At 37.2% G+C, this 15,773-nt stretch overlaps 1 protein-coding gene across 8 annotated transcripts in view; it reads right to left on the bottom strand.

The window, feature by feature from the left end:
• NUBPL (NUBP iron-sulfur cluster assembly factor, mitochondrial) overlaps positions 1-15,773 on the bottom strand; it is a 92,475-nt gene that overhangs the window by 22,993 nt on the left and 53,709 nt on the right. For all 8 annotated transcript variants that reach the window (XM_075503111.1, XM_075503108.1, XM_075503113.1 and 5 more), the window contains 2 exons: positions 13,205-13,298; positions 595-680 (listed from right to left, as the gene is read on the bottom strand). In XM_075503111.1, coding sequence (XP_075359226.1) covers positions 595-680; positions 13,205-13,298 — 180 coding nt within the window. The remainder of the gene's footprint in view (positions 1-594; positions 681-13,204; positions 13,299-15,773) is intronic.

Raw genomic sequence — 15,773 nt, 5'->3', positions numbered from 1 at the left:
TGGATATTTTTAAATTTTGCATTTCCCAAACAAGCAAGCCACCATGTAAGCTATAAACCTCACAAAAAACAAAGTGATATAGACAACCTTCTACTTGGCATGACAGTCATGGAGCCCTTCAAATGGCAAAGTGACTATTAGGTACGCGCATATCTCCCCAAAAGCTTAAATTTCCTTCTTAAAATGTACCAATATATGATTTTTCCACATTTCAAGAAATTTTAGATTTTAAGCTCCAACACAGACAGTGCTGAAAAGGACACATAATGAGGATGTAGTAAGACAGCACAATTGGAAAGCACACGTTACTTCATAAGAGACTCTTGTTTAAGCAGTTTGACCCATCCAGGTGATTAAACAACTGATTTAAAAGAAATAGAGTACTATTATGGCATCGGCCTGAGAAAATTCTTTCCCTTCTATTAAAGCAAGTGCCTAATACAGATACAAGATGGAGTCTAATCCTTTTTTTTTAAGAAGAAATTATGAAATTCAGGTGATTCCTGAATGGTTTGTTCACCTATTGCAGTATATGGAATTTTTTTTTACATTTTGGAAAAAAAATCTACTGGTATTTTTAATGTAGAGGCTTACAGGTACATGGACTTTTCTAAACATTTCAGCTCCTTTGCGTGCATCCAATAAAGCCACGTCTTGCGGAGTGGAGATGATCACAGCTCCTGGGAAAAGAAAACATGAAATACCATAAAATGTGTATTACTGATTATACTGTTAAATATTTTGATTATTTAGTACATGCTACTAAATTCAAAGTAGTCACACATTTATATGCTTTTTTTAAAAAAAAAATTAAGTACAAAAATGATGCTAGTTTTTTTATTATGCAATGACCAAAATCACTGAGATATGATACGGAGAGATAGAAATAATTTAGGTATTTCATCATAAGTTTTTCTATGGAGAAACCATTTATATTTTCTAAATGAGAAAATTGATCTAGCTGTCATATGACCATGGACAGAAGACAACATGGTCCACATGCTGACAGGTTGCAGAGGTGGTACTCTGGGAATATCTACACAGTAACTGTCCCATGCCATAATTACATTTGAAAGCTTTTGATTTAACAATAAGCCTTGTCCTAAAATCAAGAGGCAGCTGCCTGTAATCAGACTGTTGCTTTCTGAATCTGCTACACGTTCCGATACAAGCGTTGACAGGCACAGTCGTGAAACATGTTACACTAGACGCAACAACAGTGCGTTTGTATGAATGATACCACAAAATAAGAGGCCAACTCATGCATACTTGCACTAGGTTTGAAAAAAGTATAGTATTGCTCATTGTTCAGACACAGCTCCAGATTACCTGCTAATTAGTATCCCCAAGAGTTATTAAACATATAAAACAGCTAGAGCTCTTTGTCAAAGATTAGATTCTAAAGTAAGCCTACAGGTTACTATCGTATACTACCCTATATTACTTCTTGATTAATACAGCCTACAAAACCAATATAGACATTATAATGTTCCATATGACTTCATAAAGAGCATCTTTTTGCATATGCTCAGGGGTTTCAAATATTATTTTTTTGAAACTTGCATTAAGAATCTGTTCATGCTCGTCCCTATTTTAGAAAAATGCAACGTAAAAGAGGACGTTACTGGTCAATTGATTAGCTCTGGTTTCACAGTGACCATCCAGGCTCCAAAGTATCTGTCGTAAAAACATCTCTGCACAGCCACATTAAGCCAACCTCGCACAAGAAATTTATGCCAGACTTCACATTAACAGCAATTACAACAGATGACTTTAGATGCATGGGACGGAGTTTCCTACTGGGCCTGCAGTTCCCAACCCTTGGCAAACACAGCGAAGGAAGAGGTGGGTAGATTTCCAGAGGCACACACCACCGGCATCGCTGGCACGGGCCGGAGCACCGGGAGCCTGGGCGTCCCAAGAGCACTCCCAGCTCTGGCAGCGCTGGGACAGGGAGCCCTGCCACTCACAGCGGCCCCACGCCGGCTGCCGGGTGGCATCTTGCCTGCGTGACAGCCAGCCGTTTCCAAACACTGCCTGCCAGCACGTTTGAATGTTTTCAACCAGCGTTCTTAACCTCTAATTTGTGAAAGAAAAATACAATCTGGCACCTCGTTCCTGAAAAGCTGCCAATCTCTGCCTTACATAATATTAGACACAAGTCCAAAAACTGAATGGCACATGTAATGCACCAAGCAAACGCAATTTCCCTATTGTTCACTAAAACTCTGGCATCCGAATAATTTGCTATTTTTCCCGAGCCAACCTGCTTCCAATGGCATCGCAAAGAATAAGGTGGAAGCCTTTCAGTTACTTCGAAGTCACCTTAGCTCCTCGTTTCACTGAAGTGTAGGATTACACTTTACAGCTGACGTTGAAATGTAGGGCTAATTCCACAAAATGAATGCACCCGTCCCTAGAAGCACAGTCCACAAATAAGTAATTTAGACTTAATGTCCTTGTGTTTTCTGCATATTTGTAAAATAAAGAATATAGAATGATTTTTCATCTTTCAATGATGTTCAGATCTTTCAATACTTGGACAAAATCCTTATTACTGCTTTCTTGTCAAACAAAATTGGACATTTGTGTATTATATGCATACACTCACGTTAGTTGCTTCACACTTTTGTTCACACTCTTCTCTGAAGATGCTGGCTTAGCATTTCCTGGATCTTCAGGTAGAAGTTAATATGCAGTCAACAAAACTGAAGTCTACATTTTCTGGTCCTTTTTTTTTTTTTTTTTTTTAAGAATCCAATAATTGGCATGGCATGAAGGACAGAGGCTATGCACAATGAAAACACCCACTAGAACCACAAGCAGCTTATCCGAGAGATATTTTTGACTAACAAATTCTGTTGCTAGAGAACCTCACCGAAAGGGAAAAAGCTAAAACGCCAAAAAGACCCAATGGCACATTGCAGAGTTTAGGCTGCTGCAGTCACCAAATCCCTGTACGAAAAACTCTGGCTTCTGAAATACATGAGTTAAAATTATGCTCGTGGGCAACTTGCATGGCTTCTTCCAGAGAATGAAAGCCAACATGCTCACAAAGCTGCTGCTGAGGGTGTAATAGATGTGTCTCTCCTATTTTTGTTTTCACTCTGAGCTGGATTACAGACAAAATTTATTCACAGTCAGCTTGTACTGAATTATACCAACGCCCTTTAAAATAAGTATCTTTTCTCTTTCTGTGGTACAACTGCTAGTCCAGCGAACCCAACCTGAAGTTCAAGAATTCAAATTATTAGCAGTGTTATTTCCTTCACTAGCAACCGAATATGGCAAATGAGACTTTTCATGGTGCTCCCCTCCCTGAATAAGTTTGCATGTTTAATTCAGAAAGTGATTCAAGTGAGAGCAAGAAAGAACACAGCCCAAACTTTCTTCGCTATCTTGGCTCTACATGGTTAACAGGAATATCAAACAGTAGAGTGTTATTTTGATCAATAAAGTAATGAAATATGACTGAATTCATGCACACAGCATGTGTCTCAAAGCAATACGTGCAATGTTTACACAAGCCTCTGTCTGAATGAGGCAAACTAACGCTGACAAATTGAACAGAGAAGTTGCAGAAACTATAATGCTGTCACATTGCACATTAAAATATACTACAAATTCTCTGTTTGCAGTTCTGTGCAGAAGAATAATTTCTGTGCCTTGAGCATACTAAGGATATCTAAGTTGAGCACATTTAGGTTTAACTGACATATCTACTTATTCATGCATTCCATTTATTTTTGTAACTTCACTGTATTTCAGTTGACAAAAAGCTGATGCATGTTGCATTAGTAAAAACTATGCTAACTATATTTTTAATCCTTAGAATGCATAATATATAGAGACAGAACTAACAGTAGCCTGTAACACTGATGTTTGCCGTTCTTTTTTAACCCCAGGTACTTAATTCTCAGTAAAAGAAAGGTGTGCCTAGACAGCACATTAGTACTCACCCTTCTGGTGGACTGGTGTTCAGGAAATTACAAGCGCTGAAGCAGCCTGCAATTTCTGTGTATAGAAACTATCACCTATATTCACTGCATCATTAAGGTTTGCATTAGATGCTCTCAGTTACAAGGCGGAATCTCTCCAAGCCTTAGCTATAGTCAATTTGTACCCAGGCGAAAAACTGCCAGGTCTAAAAAGCAGCTGATAAGTAGCAGTTTAGAAGGTCTACCTTAGGATGAAAAAGATCTCTCTTACACATTCTTTTTTCCCTTCCAGTGTCTTCAAAGGCAGACTTCAGAAGAAGGCAACGCGTATCTCATCCAGACAGATGATTAGGGACTCCTCCACACACAAGTATTAGACTGCGTCTTATATCACCCTGATTCTTATTAACTTAGCAAATAATGCCGCCCCAAAACCTGTGGAGTGAAACGTAACTGACCAGAAAGACTGACAAATAGAGTTCTGGAGGATAAAGACACAGAAGATATACTGCGTTTTTCTAATAATTGCATCTGCCGGCATTGAACACTCTTGCAAGGAACCACATTCAGACCCCAATGCAGCTGTGGATGGCCTGATCTGACCACACCACTCAAGCACTTCTTGTAGCTTTCGCTACCTTTTCCACTGCATCAGTTTCAAACTTCTATGGGAGACTTTCAAGTTATAAATAGCCTGGTGAATCTGAATCTTCTCTGCTATGGGTCTCTTCAGAGTCCTTCTCACCTTCTGTTCAATTTCTTGTTACTTCCTAGGTAAAATGTGCCTGCAATTACAGATACGGTGCACTTGAAGATGCAGAACAAGGCTTTGCAAGAAGGAAGACTTCTGTCTTTGCTAGAATTTCAGCTGGCGATGATTACAGATACATTAACATTAAAAAAAAGTCCATCTCCTTGGATAAACCTCATAAAGAAGTTCCTTTAACTTCTGTGCATGACATCTCTTTACAACTAGCAACTTAAAAGAATCACTAGTGTGATTTTCCCTTAAGCGATCCTTACTTGAGACTCATAATATAGCTCAGAACAGTCCCAAAGGCTGGATCCTGGCTGTGTCACACCTCCAGCCTGCTCGCTACCTTCTTCTTGGAGGAGTCTTTGAACAACTGCTCAAGCAGTGTGTATGTTTCCACAGCCACACATCCTCTTCTGCCCACGAACTAGCGGGTCATTAGAGACTGGGGCACTACCGCCTTGCCCACAAGAAAAGAAAACCTAAATCTTAGAGCAAGCTCCTTCCTCCTGGCAAGAGGAACTGTCAGTGAAGCCACTCAGCAGAGGAATATCACAAGCTGGATAAAGCTGTCACCCTGAAGTTAAACTGCCCTCATCTAACTGATCAGTAGGTATTATAACATCCATTTCACACTAGATCGCAGGGAGAAAGACGTGGAAAGACAACTCTCGCTGTGTTAAAATGTCGTGGCAAACTGAGTACATATGTCACACTAATGCAATTTACAATGCAATATTTATTTAGCAAAGTGAAAACACTGAAAACATTTGTAATGACATATGTGAACAAGCATTATTTGCAAAGTATAGGCATAAAATAAAAAGCTACTCCTTCACAGACACTCTGCCACTTTCCACTTTTCCTTAGCTATCTGAATTAGCATTTTTCTGCTCTACTCCATTCCACCTCCTGCTTTCAAGGGCATTTGCCAATCATGTCCAGATTATAATGAGCATTGTACTAGGCAAGAGCAAAGTCCAAATAGTCTCTTTTGACAAATGAATTTTTTTTTTTTAATGAGAGGTCCTAATCCAAAGAGGAGAACTAGGTAAAAGAGTGATTCTACTCAAAAAAGACAACACCGAGACTACTTCAATCACCTCCAAAAACTATCCTGTTTTTTACTTTTTCCCCCCAGAGGTGGGGGTGGCAAGCAGCAGATTTAAACTTTTATTTTTCAGAAGAAATAGCTAGAGGAGAGAATGCAGTACCATTATTCATATGGATTTCTCTCATCTTTTGCAATTGTCAGCTGAACACTATGCTCGTTTATTCTTCCTATTCAGAATAATTGGTCTAAAAAAACCGAGGCAATTGCAGCTAATCTAGTACTTAACATACACTTAGCCACTGTTGCCAGACCTCGGAGAACCTCAGTTTTCAAAGCCTCCATACTTCACAGCTTGCCCCCCTCCTCTCCCCCCCCCCCCCCGATACCTGGAAACTATTTTTGAGGAATGATAAAATTTAAAGAATTTGCACTGAATATACTATCACTCCGGCTTGGACAGGAAATGTGTGTTAAATCAATCTCCATGAGCCAAGAGTTAAATTTAAATTTATATTGAAAGACTGTGAGGCATTAATGTGTAAGCTCATACTGTATTTTGGTCTTTAAATTAAGTTTACAGAGTCTACTGGGTCTGCCACTTCATAAAGAAGTACCAGGAGTGTCCAAAGCTAAGATAACCCTGACAATAATTTGCATTTGTCAACTACATTTTTTTCTGACAACAGAAGCAAACTATTTCAGCATACAAATTATATTTGGATGAACAGAAAGAACTATTTTAAAATTCCCACTGGTGTGACTAAGTTTTTTTGGTTTTCAATCTATCCTAAACCTATGTGCCTTTCCTTTCCTGCAGTTATTTAAAATGCCAAAATACAGCATGGAAGAAAGAGTAAATCTACATAAAAATCTGATTATTAAAAATATTTGCCATTCAAAAATAGATCAAGTAAAATTTACTATTACCCAGATGGCTTCCATAAAATACCTTCAAAAATTTACTGTAGAAACTAATGATGCACCTCCTCCATAAAAGAAGAAAGCAAGCTCAGAAATGGAGAAAAACACTGTATATTATTGTTAAACTAAAAGGAAAGAAGATCAGATGCCTTGCAACTGTGATTTGCATCAAAGAAAGAGATATTCAACAAGGGGCAAACAGACACTTACACAAAGAGCAATGACAGAATACAGATACACCTCTAATCTTAAACTGTATGCTACATGCAACTTGTACTGCAGCATTGGGGTTTTTTTGATCATTTCTCTTCAGAAAAGACAAGAGAACAGCACCATACATACTCAGCTTGCAAATTTTGTTTAATTTAAAAAGACACCTTTCTCTCACAAATCACAATTCTTTTTCACGCTAATTCATGCATAATTTTTTAAACTATCAACGGTGTTTTCTTTTTAAAAATCTGATTTGAAATTCTCTTTCTTGCTGTTTTTAATGCTCATTTCTGAACAGACAATCTACTCATCACCTGGAACGTCCTGTTCTTTTACATTATTGTATGTTGAGGCAGGATCCGGTTCTCCTAAGTCCCACACACTGCTATAAAACAGTTGTGTACAAGGCTACACCCTGGTCTGTGTGACACTGACATAAATATGAGTAAATAGTGTGGTTCACCAGTTTGGTATGTCAGCATTTAAAAATGTCAAGTTGATGGCATCCCTCTACTCTTTCCTCTTCAATGTACATATTTGAATAGAAATAAGACTTTTAACGCTTAATCAGTAAAGACAGAAATATGCTTTCTGTTTTTATTTTAACCTATCTATCAAAACACTGCTGTCAAAGAAACCGTATTAATCACAATTCTTTGAAAATTCATATTTGAAGTAACAAAAACTCCTTTGGTAAATATTTCAGCCTTATCTGCAAAAGGCATTCAGGAGATAATTAAGATCTACATATTGCTGAAAGATACAATCATTAGGAAAAATTACACCATTTATAGGATAAGGCAACAAAAAGATGGTAGGAACTCCGTACTATGTTGATTTTAAGTCTAAAAGGTGACAAAAGTCACTCCCTGTATAACTAACAATGGCAATGCTTCTGCTTTTATAAAACTTGAGAAAAACACAAAATAGCTTTCACTTCGCTTATCTTGACTAATTGTCTTTTCAGATTCTTATTAGCAGCCTTTTTAAAGCTTATTATTGTAAGAGTATAATAATATATGCTTTGTGTGGGGAAAAAAACCCAAAAATATGTTACTTCCAAAAGGTGGGAAAATTAAGAGCACTGAAATAAAATACAAAGCCTTTTACCTTTAGGCCTCTTCTATAAACACAGTTCAGTCCAATGCTCACTACTGTAATTATTAAAAGATTGTTCAGTAAGATGTGAAATTATTTGGTTGTCTCAGTCCACTTCCCACTGGACAGGTGTATATTTCTAACTGTTTTCACTGCCATGGCATCTCGATATCCAAAGAAGAGTGATATGACAAAGTTTAGCAAATGAAACAATTCCAGTATTAACCTGGAGTCAGTTCTGTCAATTGAGACAGTGTCAGTCTCTAGAGCCGTCAAGCTGTCACACTTCACTAACACAGACTTCACTTTAACATTAATAAAGAAAGGGCAGTAGACAGCCTAATTTATTTAATGGTCAGCCCCCACAATGCAGCTTCTCCACGAGGAAGAAACACTTGTGCCAGCAGGGCCCTGGGACTGCCTCTCCAACAGAGCTGCCCTTGCCGCTGCCCGCGCAGCCTGCGCGCTCCAAAGGGACAGAATGATAAACTTCTCTCCCAGTGTTTACGGAGGCTAATCCTCCATCTCCGATATTACTTATTAATTTGATTTACGGCTCCTTTATCTAAATAATTGAACAAATACACACACTTAGATTTCTCAATGTAGCAGCTAGGTAATGCAAAGGAATCACAAGCCTTATTCTTCATAATATCATTAGTTTACACTATATCTCAACATCAAACATCATAATATCATCTGAAACCCCCTATGTTTTAAAAGCTGGAAAACGTGTAAGGACACTTCCAACTTTCCCAAGCATGCATGTTCAATCCATGGTAAAGAACCCACTTCTGGACATCTCATGCAAAAGGTGAAACAGAAGAACAAAGTACAAGTAAAGAAGTAGAGCTAAGTACAAATTAAGTAACAACAGACCATAAACAAAGGCTTTTTCTCCAGACTGACCCTGGATTTCAATCTATCTGGAAAGCGGACTTGCATCTGAAGGAAGTAAAAGAGAAATACATATCATATTTTAAAGCTATCTTTTCATTTCTCATTTACTAGTTTTTTGAAGAATGACTGCAACATGAGAAAAGTTATGGATGATTAAAGAATAATATGCTAAATAAGATGCATCCTTATGAGGTAACTAAGAATAATAAAATAAAAAACGAAAGTCAGAGTAGTTTCCTTTTTTGTCTTCTTTTAAAGAAGGAAAAGTACCCACACAAAACTGTCACTCCAGCTGAAGTTGTGCGAGCCTGATATTCTCTTAAGTGACAATCAGAATTATAAGACATATTTTGTTTTGTTGTTTTTACCCATTAGGCATTGCTCTAATCTCTTTTTGACTCAAGAAAATTATAGTACCTATCATGCAGGATACAAAAAAGTCTTCTAAAATTAAAACCCAATACTATTTCACACACCCTATCAGTCCCTCTCTTATTATCAGACGTTGCAATGCTACAGTTTTTCATGCCCCATCTGGGCAAACCCGCCCCAAACAAAACACCTTTACCAGTGCTCTTTCTCACACTCACAGAAAAATCTGTAAGTGGCTGGCAAACCTATGTGTGCAGGTTCTGTGAATTTATTTAGAGACAGAATAAAAATTTTCTACAATGTCTATCCCTAGGAAGCGACAGATAAATAATGAAAAAACCGTAATGCAAATACTGTATCTCACATATGCATGCATGCAAATCAAAGTACAACTTTCATGCAAACTAGATAATGCACTTCTAAATGTACTTAACTAAGATATATGTGCTGTCTCTGAGGAAAAAGAGAGAAATTATGCCACTAATACCATGACTGTCCAAGGCATCTTCAAAGGATAAAGAAAGAATAAGAAAACTGGAGAGGGAACAGAACGGCACAACACCAAATACTTTCTGTAAAAAAATAAGACAACACACAGCTTAGAAACATGAATTGCAAATGAAGATGGAGCCTACAAAACCAGCAGAATTCTGTAGACTGCTCTAAAGACATCATCAAGATTTGTAACACTACCTTCTGTACACTTGAAAGGAACAAGGTTGAAGAAAATAAAGGCATGCTAAACAAGGCTATGGACTGTCAAATAGACAGAAACCAAGAAACAAGAGTAAAAGAAGAAAGCGCAGTTCAAGCTGTAATACACAAAAAGAAGCCCTTCCAATGAGAATGAAAAATACTCACAATACACAACAGAGGAAATTCTTTATAAATCACTACAATTCATTGAGCCAGTAAGAACACAGGGAATTACAAATCTTATCACTTCTTGTCTGCTGCGTTTTGTCTTCATCAAAAGCACAATACACTTATTTTTTTAAAATGCAAGAGTCAACCTCAACATGCTCAACAAAACCAACTAATGGGAAAGACAAACGTGAAGTGATGCTATCGCTCCTAATTTTATGAAGTTAGGATTGACAAAGTAATAAGCTGAACTGAGCAACTGTGGTAACAATGTGAAGCCATTTCAGAATTCAAATCAAAATGCTGTCTTCAGTTAGGAATTCGTAAAAGCCCATACTTGTACCAAAAAAAAAAAAAAAAAAAAGCCAGAAAGCCATAGTGGAGAGTTTAAAGAGACACATGAGTAAGAATTTATCCCCTTTTATGGCATATCAAGAAAATCTGCATTGTCTGTTTTTTTAAACCTGATTTCCTTTTCTTTTTTAAATCAACATCTTGTCTACTTTGACTTGCCTCAAAACCTGATTGAACAGGTATGAGAACCACAGGTTTCTGACAGTCCTATGGAAAACTAATTAAAATAATGAATAAAAATTTTTACTCTTAATTCTTCACTTTGTTACACCCACACAAGAATGAGGACATTGCTGTCCTTAGCAAGAAAATCCAGCTTTTTTTTTTTTAACTTGTTTTGCTTTTGTTAACATCTATTACATTCTAAGAAGATCTAAGTATTAAGAAAAAAAATAAAGGTTTCCATTTACTGATGTGCTGCATCAGTTAGAAAGATCTTGTGACCTTCCACAAAGAGACCTCAGCAAAACTTAGAAGAAATACAGCATTAAAGTACTTTCCTCCATCACCTCTCTGTCCCAGAGAACCCAGTGCACCAACACCACAACCACTCATACTTCTGAAGACAGTGTAGAATTCTGTCAGAAAAGGGCACAAAAAATCTCTTGAAGATCAAGAGTCTAATGACCTTTTCTATGTTAAATTAGGACATTTAGGTGCACTGTAGTGAATAGCAATCATCTATACCCACCATACTTTAAAAAAAAGCATAATCAACAAAGATAAAGCCACACGTCTTTAATTTCATAATTTTACTGTCCTTATGTACAAGATTTAATGTGAAATTCTACCTTACCAAAAACTTCCGTACCACTGTCATGCTTCACCTCATTGCTTAAAACCCTGGGAGTAAAAGGCCCTCCTGCTTTGCTACTCACACATGCAACTTACTAAGCACTGTATTTCAGAAAATGGGTATGAATCATGGTTTGTTTTTCATCATTTGTTCCAGGTCACAGATAAGCTAAGGCAATAGAAGCCTCCTCTTCTACTTCTTATGGGAAAAAAAATCATTAAATCCTTCATCACAACTCTGTTGATTTGCTTCCTTCCACCACTCAACACAATCACAGACAGCAGAGAGAACCTCCCATGGTTATTAACAATTTTGGGGCAATAGTGGTACAGCTGTTCTCTAACACATTCTCTAACATTTGAGTTTTATACACCCAAAGATTTAAGTTTTTCTGAAGTTGACAGCATGGAAGATTATGAGATACCACCACACAGCCTTAATACTAAATTTCACTATTTGTCAAAAATTTTGGCTTGTAGATATATGGGTAACCGTGGTTATCACGTACAATTGCAGCTGAGATATGATTGTGTTAAGGAAAAGATACAAGGTGCTGCCTGATTGTTAAAGGGCTCCTTTCATTCCTGTAGACTTCACTGTGCTGTAACAGTGGTGATGGTTTTGCTGTGAAACCAGGGTGTACGTCCGAAAATGCATTAGCTCTAGTGCTTTTACATGTGGGCACGTGTATAACGCACACCAATCTTTCTATCTATACTTGTAGCTAACTTTTTTATCCTGTCCTATCCTATGAACTTTTAGAGATATACAATTCTTTATTTGTTAAACTTATCAGGCAGCCTGGAAAGAGTTCTACATGCAAGTGAAATAGTTATGCAAATTTAATATTTAGTGGCTTCACTTCAGTGCATTACTGCCACCAAAGTGCAGAGAGAAAGGAGTGTTGGAGGGAACCAGGGCCTGCCTGTGCACTTGAGCCAGTCTGCACTCGGAAAAGAACGAGAGCAGTGAAAGATGCTACCATTTTGGTTTTGTATCAACATATTCATCTGATATCACAAGAAGCGGAGCAAGCAGTCCCGCTGATTACTTAGTAATTCAGAATCACACAATTTCTGGTTGGAAAAGGTCTCTAGAGGTCATCTATTGGCAACAGTAGGTAAGGCCGATAGGGCTTTGTCTAGTACAATCTGGACAACTGCCAAGGATGGAGATACCACAGACTCCTTGGGTAACATGTTCCAGTGCTGCACTACCCTCCTGGTGAAGAGCCACAACAATTATTAAATTATTCCTGAAACCATAAGGATTGCTTTGTCTCTTTTACCACAGAGTTCCTAACATTGACTGTGTTGGCTATTGACAACTGCTTCTGTTGAAGTATGTCAGACAGGTAAAAAACCATTACAGTCTATCAGGTCTCATGAGATGCTCCGCAGCATTTCTAACTCCTCCTGAAACCTATAAGATTAGAGGGCGGCCTACATAACTCAAGATTGATTTGTCGAAGTTTAAATCCCCTACAAAAAGTCAAATTCGTAACACTAGAGGAAAAAGAATGCATTAGTGTATTACAGTGCTGCATAGTTTATCTATGTTTGTCAGCTTCTAATTAAAAAGCAATCATGATGACAAATTATTTTATTATATTAGCCTTACTATGCAGTAGGTACAGAGAAAGAAAATATTTTCTACTACTAACCTTACCAGTTTTTGACGACTGCCTTTCCTTCCAGAGAACTACTATACTTGACTTCTCAATCTTTTCAAAACTTAGCTTAAAAGTAACACAATCATAACGCTAACATGTTAAAAATCACTGACAGTATTTTTCATCACACATACTGACAGAACAGTTTCTTAGTGTGTTAGAAAGACAATTAAAAGAATTTTTGACCTGCATTTTAAAATAAGATTTTTCTAAAGCTACTAGACTTAACAAACTTCAAATCTCTGAAACAGTCAAGCAATACATGTACCTGCAATCGGAATATTCTGTGAGACGGACAGCTGTACATCTCCAGTCCCAGGTGGCATGTCAATTACTAAATAGTCCAGCTGACCCCAGTCAACCTAGAAGACAACAATAAAAAGGTATGTTGGAAGTTTGAAGTGTTTTTATTTAAGGCACTTTATAGGAAACAAGGACTGCAATAAAACACAATGTAAAACAAGTGAACCAAGGACACCTCAGAAGAATGATACTAAGATGCCCTTTTAGTCACACTTTCAGTACAGGATGAAGACATTATTTTTCTAAGAGATACAATCTTTGTTGATCACTCAAACTATGAGCATAACTTTATCATTAACTTTATGAGCATAATACCTATTGAACTCTTGCCCCAAAAAAAAGTAGCAACAACTTAATTTAAGACTTTTACTTTGCAGCTGCTCAATCACAGCTTAGAAGCAAATGTTAGGTAAAATTCAGGCTAAAATTCTGGGGTTTGTGCAACAAATACGACTTAGGAATTTTTTTCCATTAATTTAAAACCAATTTTGCTTGCTTCTTATCACTTCTTTGAAACTACATATAAATCTTTAGTAATTTTTCTTCTGGTTTGTTGTTGCGAAGTTATTCGTACATGGAGAGCTATCGGTACTGAATTTTTTCTAGGAAAAAGAGCTGTTGGGAGAAAGAAAAAAAACCCACCCCAACAGATTTGTTAAATGAAAATCACCAGGTATAATTATACAACACACATATGACATCACACAACAAAAAAAGTTTACTGGTTGCCAGGCATCAAATGAGAGTGACCATTAATATCTATTGGGCTCAAATGTGAGAATGCTATGATTGTTTACATTCTTTACCAGGACAGATTTCCAGGAGAGCCAAATAACTCTCTCTAGAGCTCTCTGTACTGCAATGCACGTTCTCTTCATGAGAACAGAAACGGTGCTAGGTCTAGTCTATATAATGTAAAGCCAAGCTATAGTTCACTTAAACATTTCCCAACGGTTTAACTGAGCTTCGGCAGATCCTCGATTCAATTCTGACATGGCGCAGGTTAGTACCAGTGCACTCTTACTAGCCAGCAGTAATGATATAAGGTCTTTTGCCTCTGCAGTACAGAAGCTTTAGAAATCATAACCACATTAAAGATAAAGACCCACAAATGTCTCCCCCTCATTTTTCTCTCCACACAGACATAATGCAATTATATGGTATGTTTCCGATTCATACAACAGATATAAGATACAACAGTCTATGAGCTGCTTTAATACAGGAAAATGCCAAACAAGTAGGATTTTACTTCCTCTTTTATTTTACACATTCTCTCAGAGTGGTTTTAACAGCAAGAACAATTGACATTTTGCCAGTCCCTCAGTTGCTGTCCCAGAGTGTTAGACCCCGTCAGGGGAACACTCATGCATTTTCATTCAGTTCTTGTACAGATTATGATCTTCTGGGGAAGCACAAGCGATGTGAAATCCAGACCACTAACCTAATGTGGCACTCCAGTGAGAAATGGAATTTTGTCCAGGCAGACTGATGAAGATGGATGATTTCGGAGCACTTATGGGGAAGGGTGATGGAGAAGAAGGTTAGCTGCAAATGCTAACTTTAAACATCTAAATTAGGGACTCTCAGGCACACCTCCCTTTCCTCATTTTCTATACAAAGGCTGCAGGAGCACTAAATGGTGCCCAAGACAGTCTAGCTAAACAGGAAATGCTACTTATGTTAACCACAGCAAACACTGCACTTTACTCTTCCACATTTAATATTGATCTATATTACCTATAATATCTATATTATTTTATAATATCTATATTTTGTTAAAATAGGACATATACCTAGCAGATTTCTAAAAGTAATTAGCATTCATAAACTTATTGAGACTACATGACCCCAAAGAAAAATTACATATATGTGCACAAATGTAGGTACTGAAACATAAGCATGGGGTAAAGAAGCCAGTTTATCTAAAATCTGGGTTTTACTTTGTTTCTCTTAACTAATCTTGCTTAGTTATAAAGCAAGATAAACGCCAGCACTGGTGAATGCCTCCTTTTCCAGTGAAAAGTATTTTGTTCACTTGAAGGCATGAACTTCAAATTTCTATGTTTCTTAATTAAAAATTAACCATTATAAAGGTGACAAATTGAAATTATATAGACGTTAAAAAGTAGTAGTAGTTTACAACATAAGTAAAGTCAAGTTCCTTAAATATTTACAACTAAACACACATATCCTCTATAAAGAGCTAAGTGCGAAAATCTCAATATGCAAACCCAAATCTTTCATAATAATCACAACCATTTTGAAATGCTAAGGTAGAGAGGGTTTTACTTTTTAAAAAGGATTAACTCAAAATACATTCCCCCCCCCCCATGTCAAAGGATTAACTCAAAATCCATTCCCCCCCCACCATGTCTTCATAAAGGCTGATCCTGGCATCTTTTGTTAAGTCCAAATTTACAAGTCCAGTAATCATATTTTCCTTCCTTAAATACTTCTACAGAAACTATGAATAAACTGATTTTTTGCTTTCTGCCTTGCGGCAAGATGCAGTCCTGAAACACACCTATGAGTGG

Source organism: Mycteria americana, chromosome 5 (genome assembly GCF_035582795.1).
Source record: "Mycteria americana isolate JAX WOST 10 ecotype Jacksonville Zoo and Gardens chromosome 5, USCA_MyAme_1.0, whole genome shotgun sequence".
Taxonomy (NCBI): Eukaryota; Metazoa; Chordata; class Aves; order Ciconiiformes; family Ciconiidae; genus Mycteria; species Mycteria americana.
The sequence above is the reverse complement of the archived record's forward strand: the minus strand, read 5'-3'. Positions and strand labels throughout refer to the sequence as shown.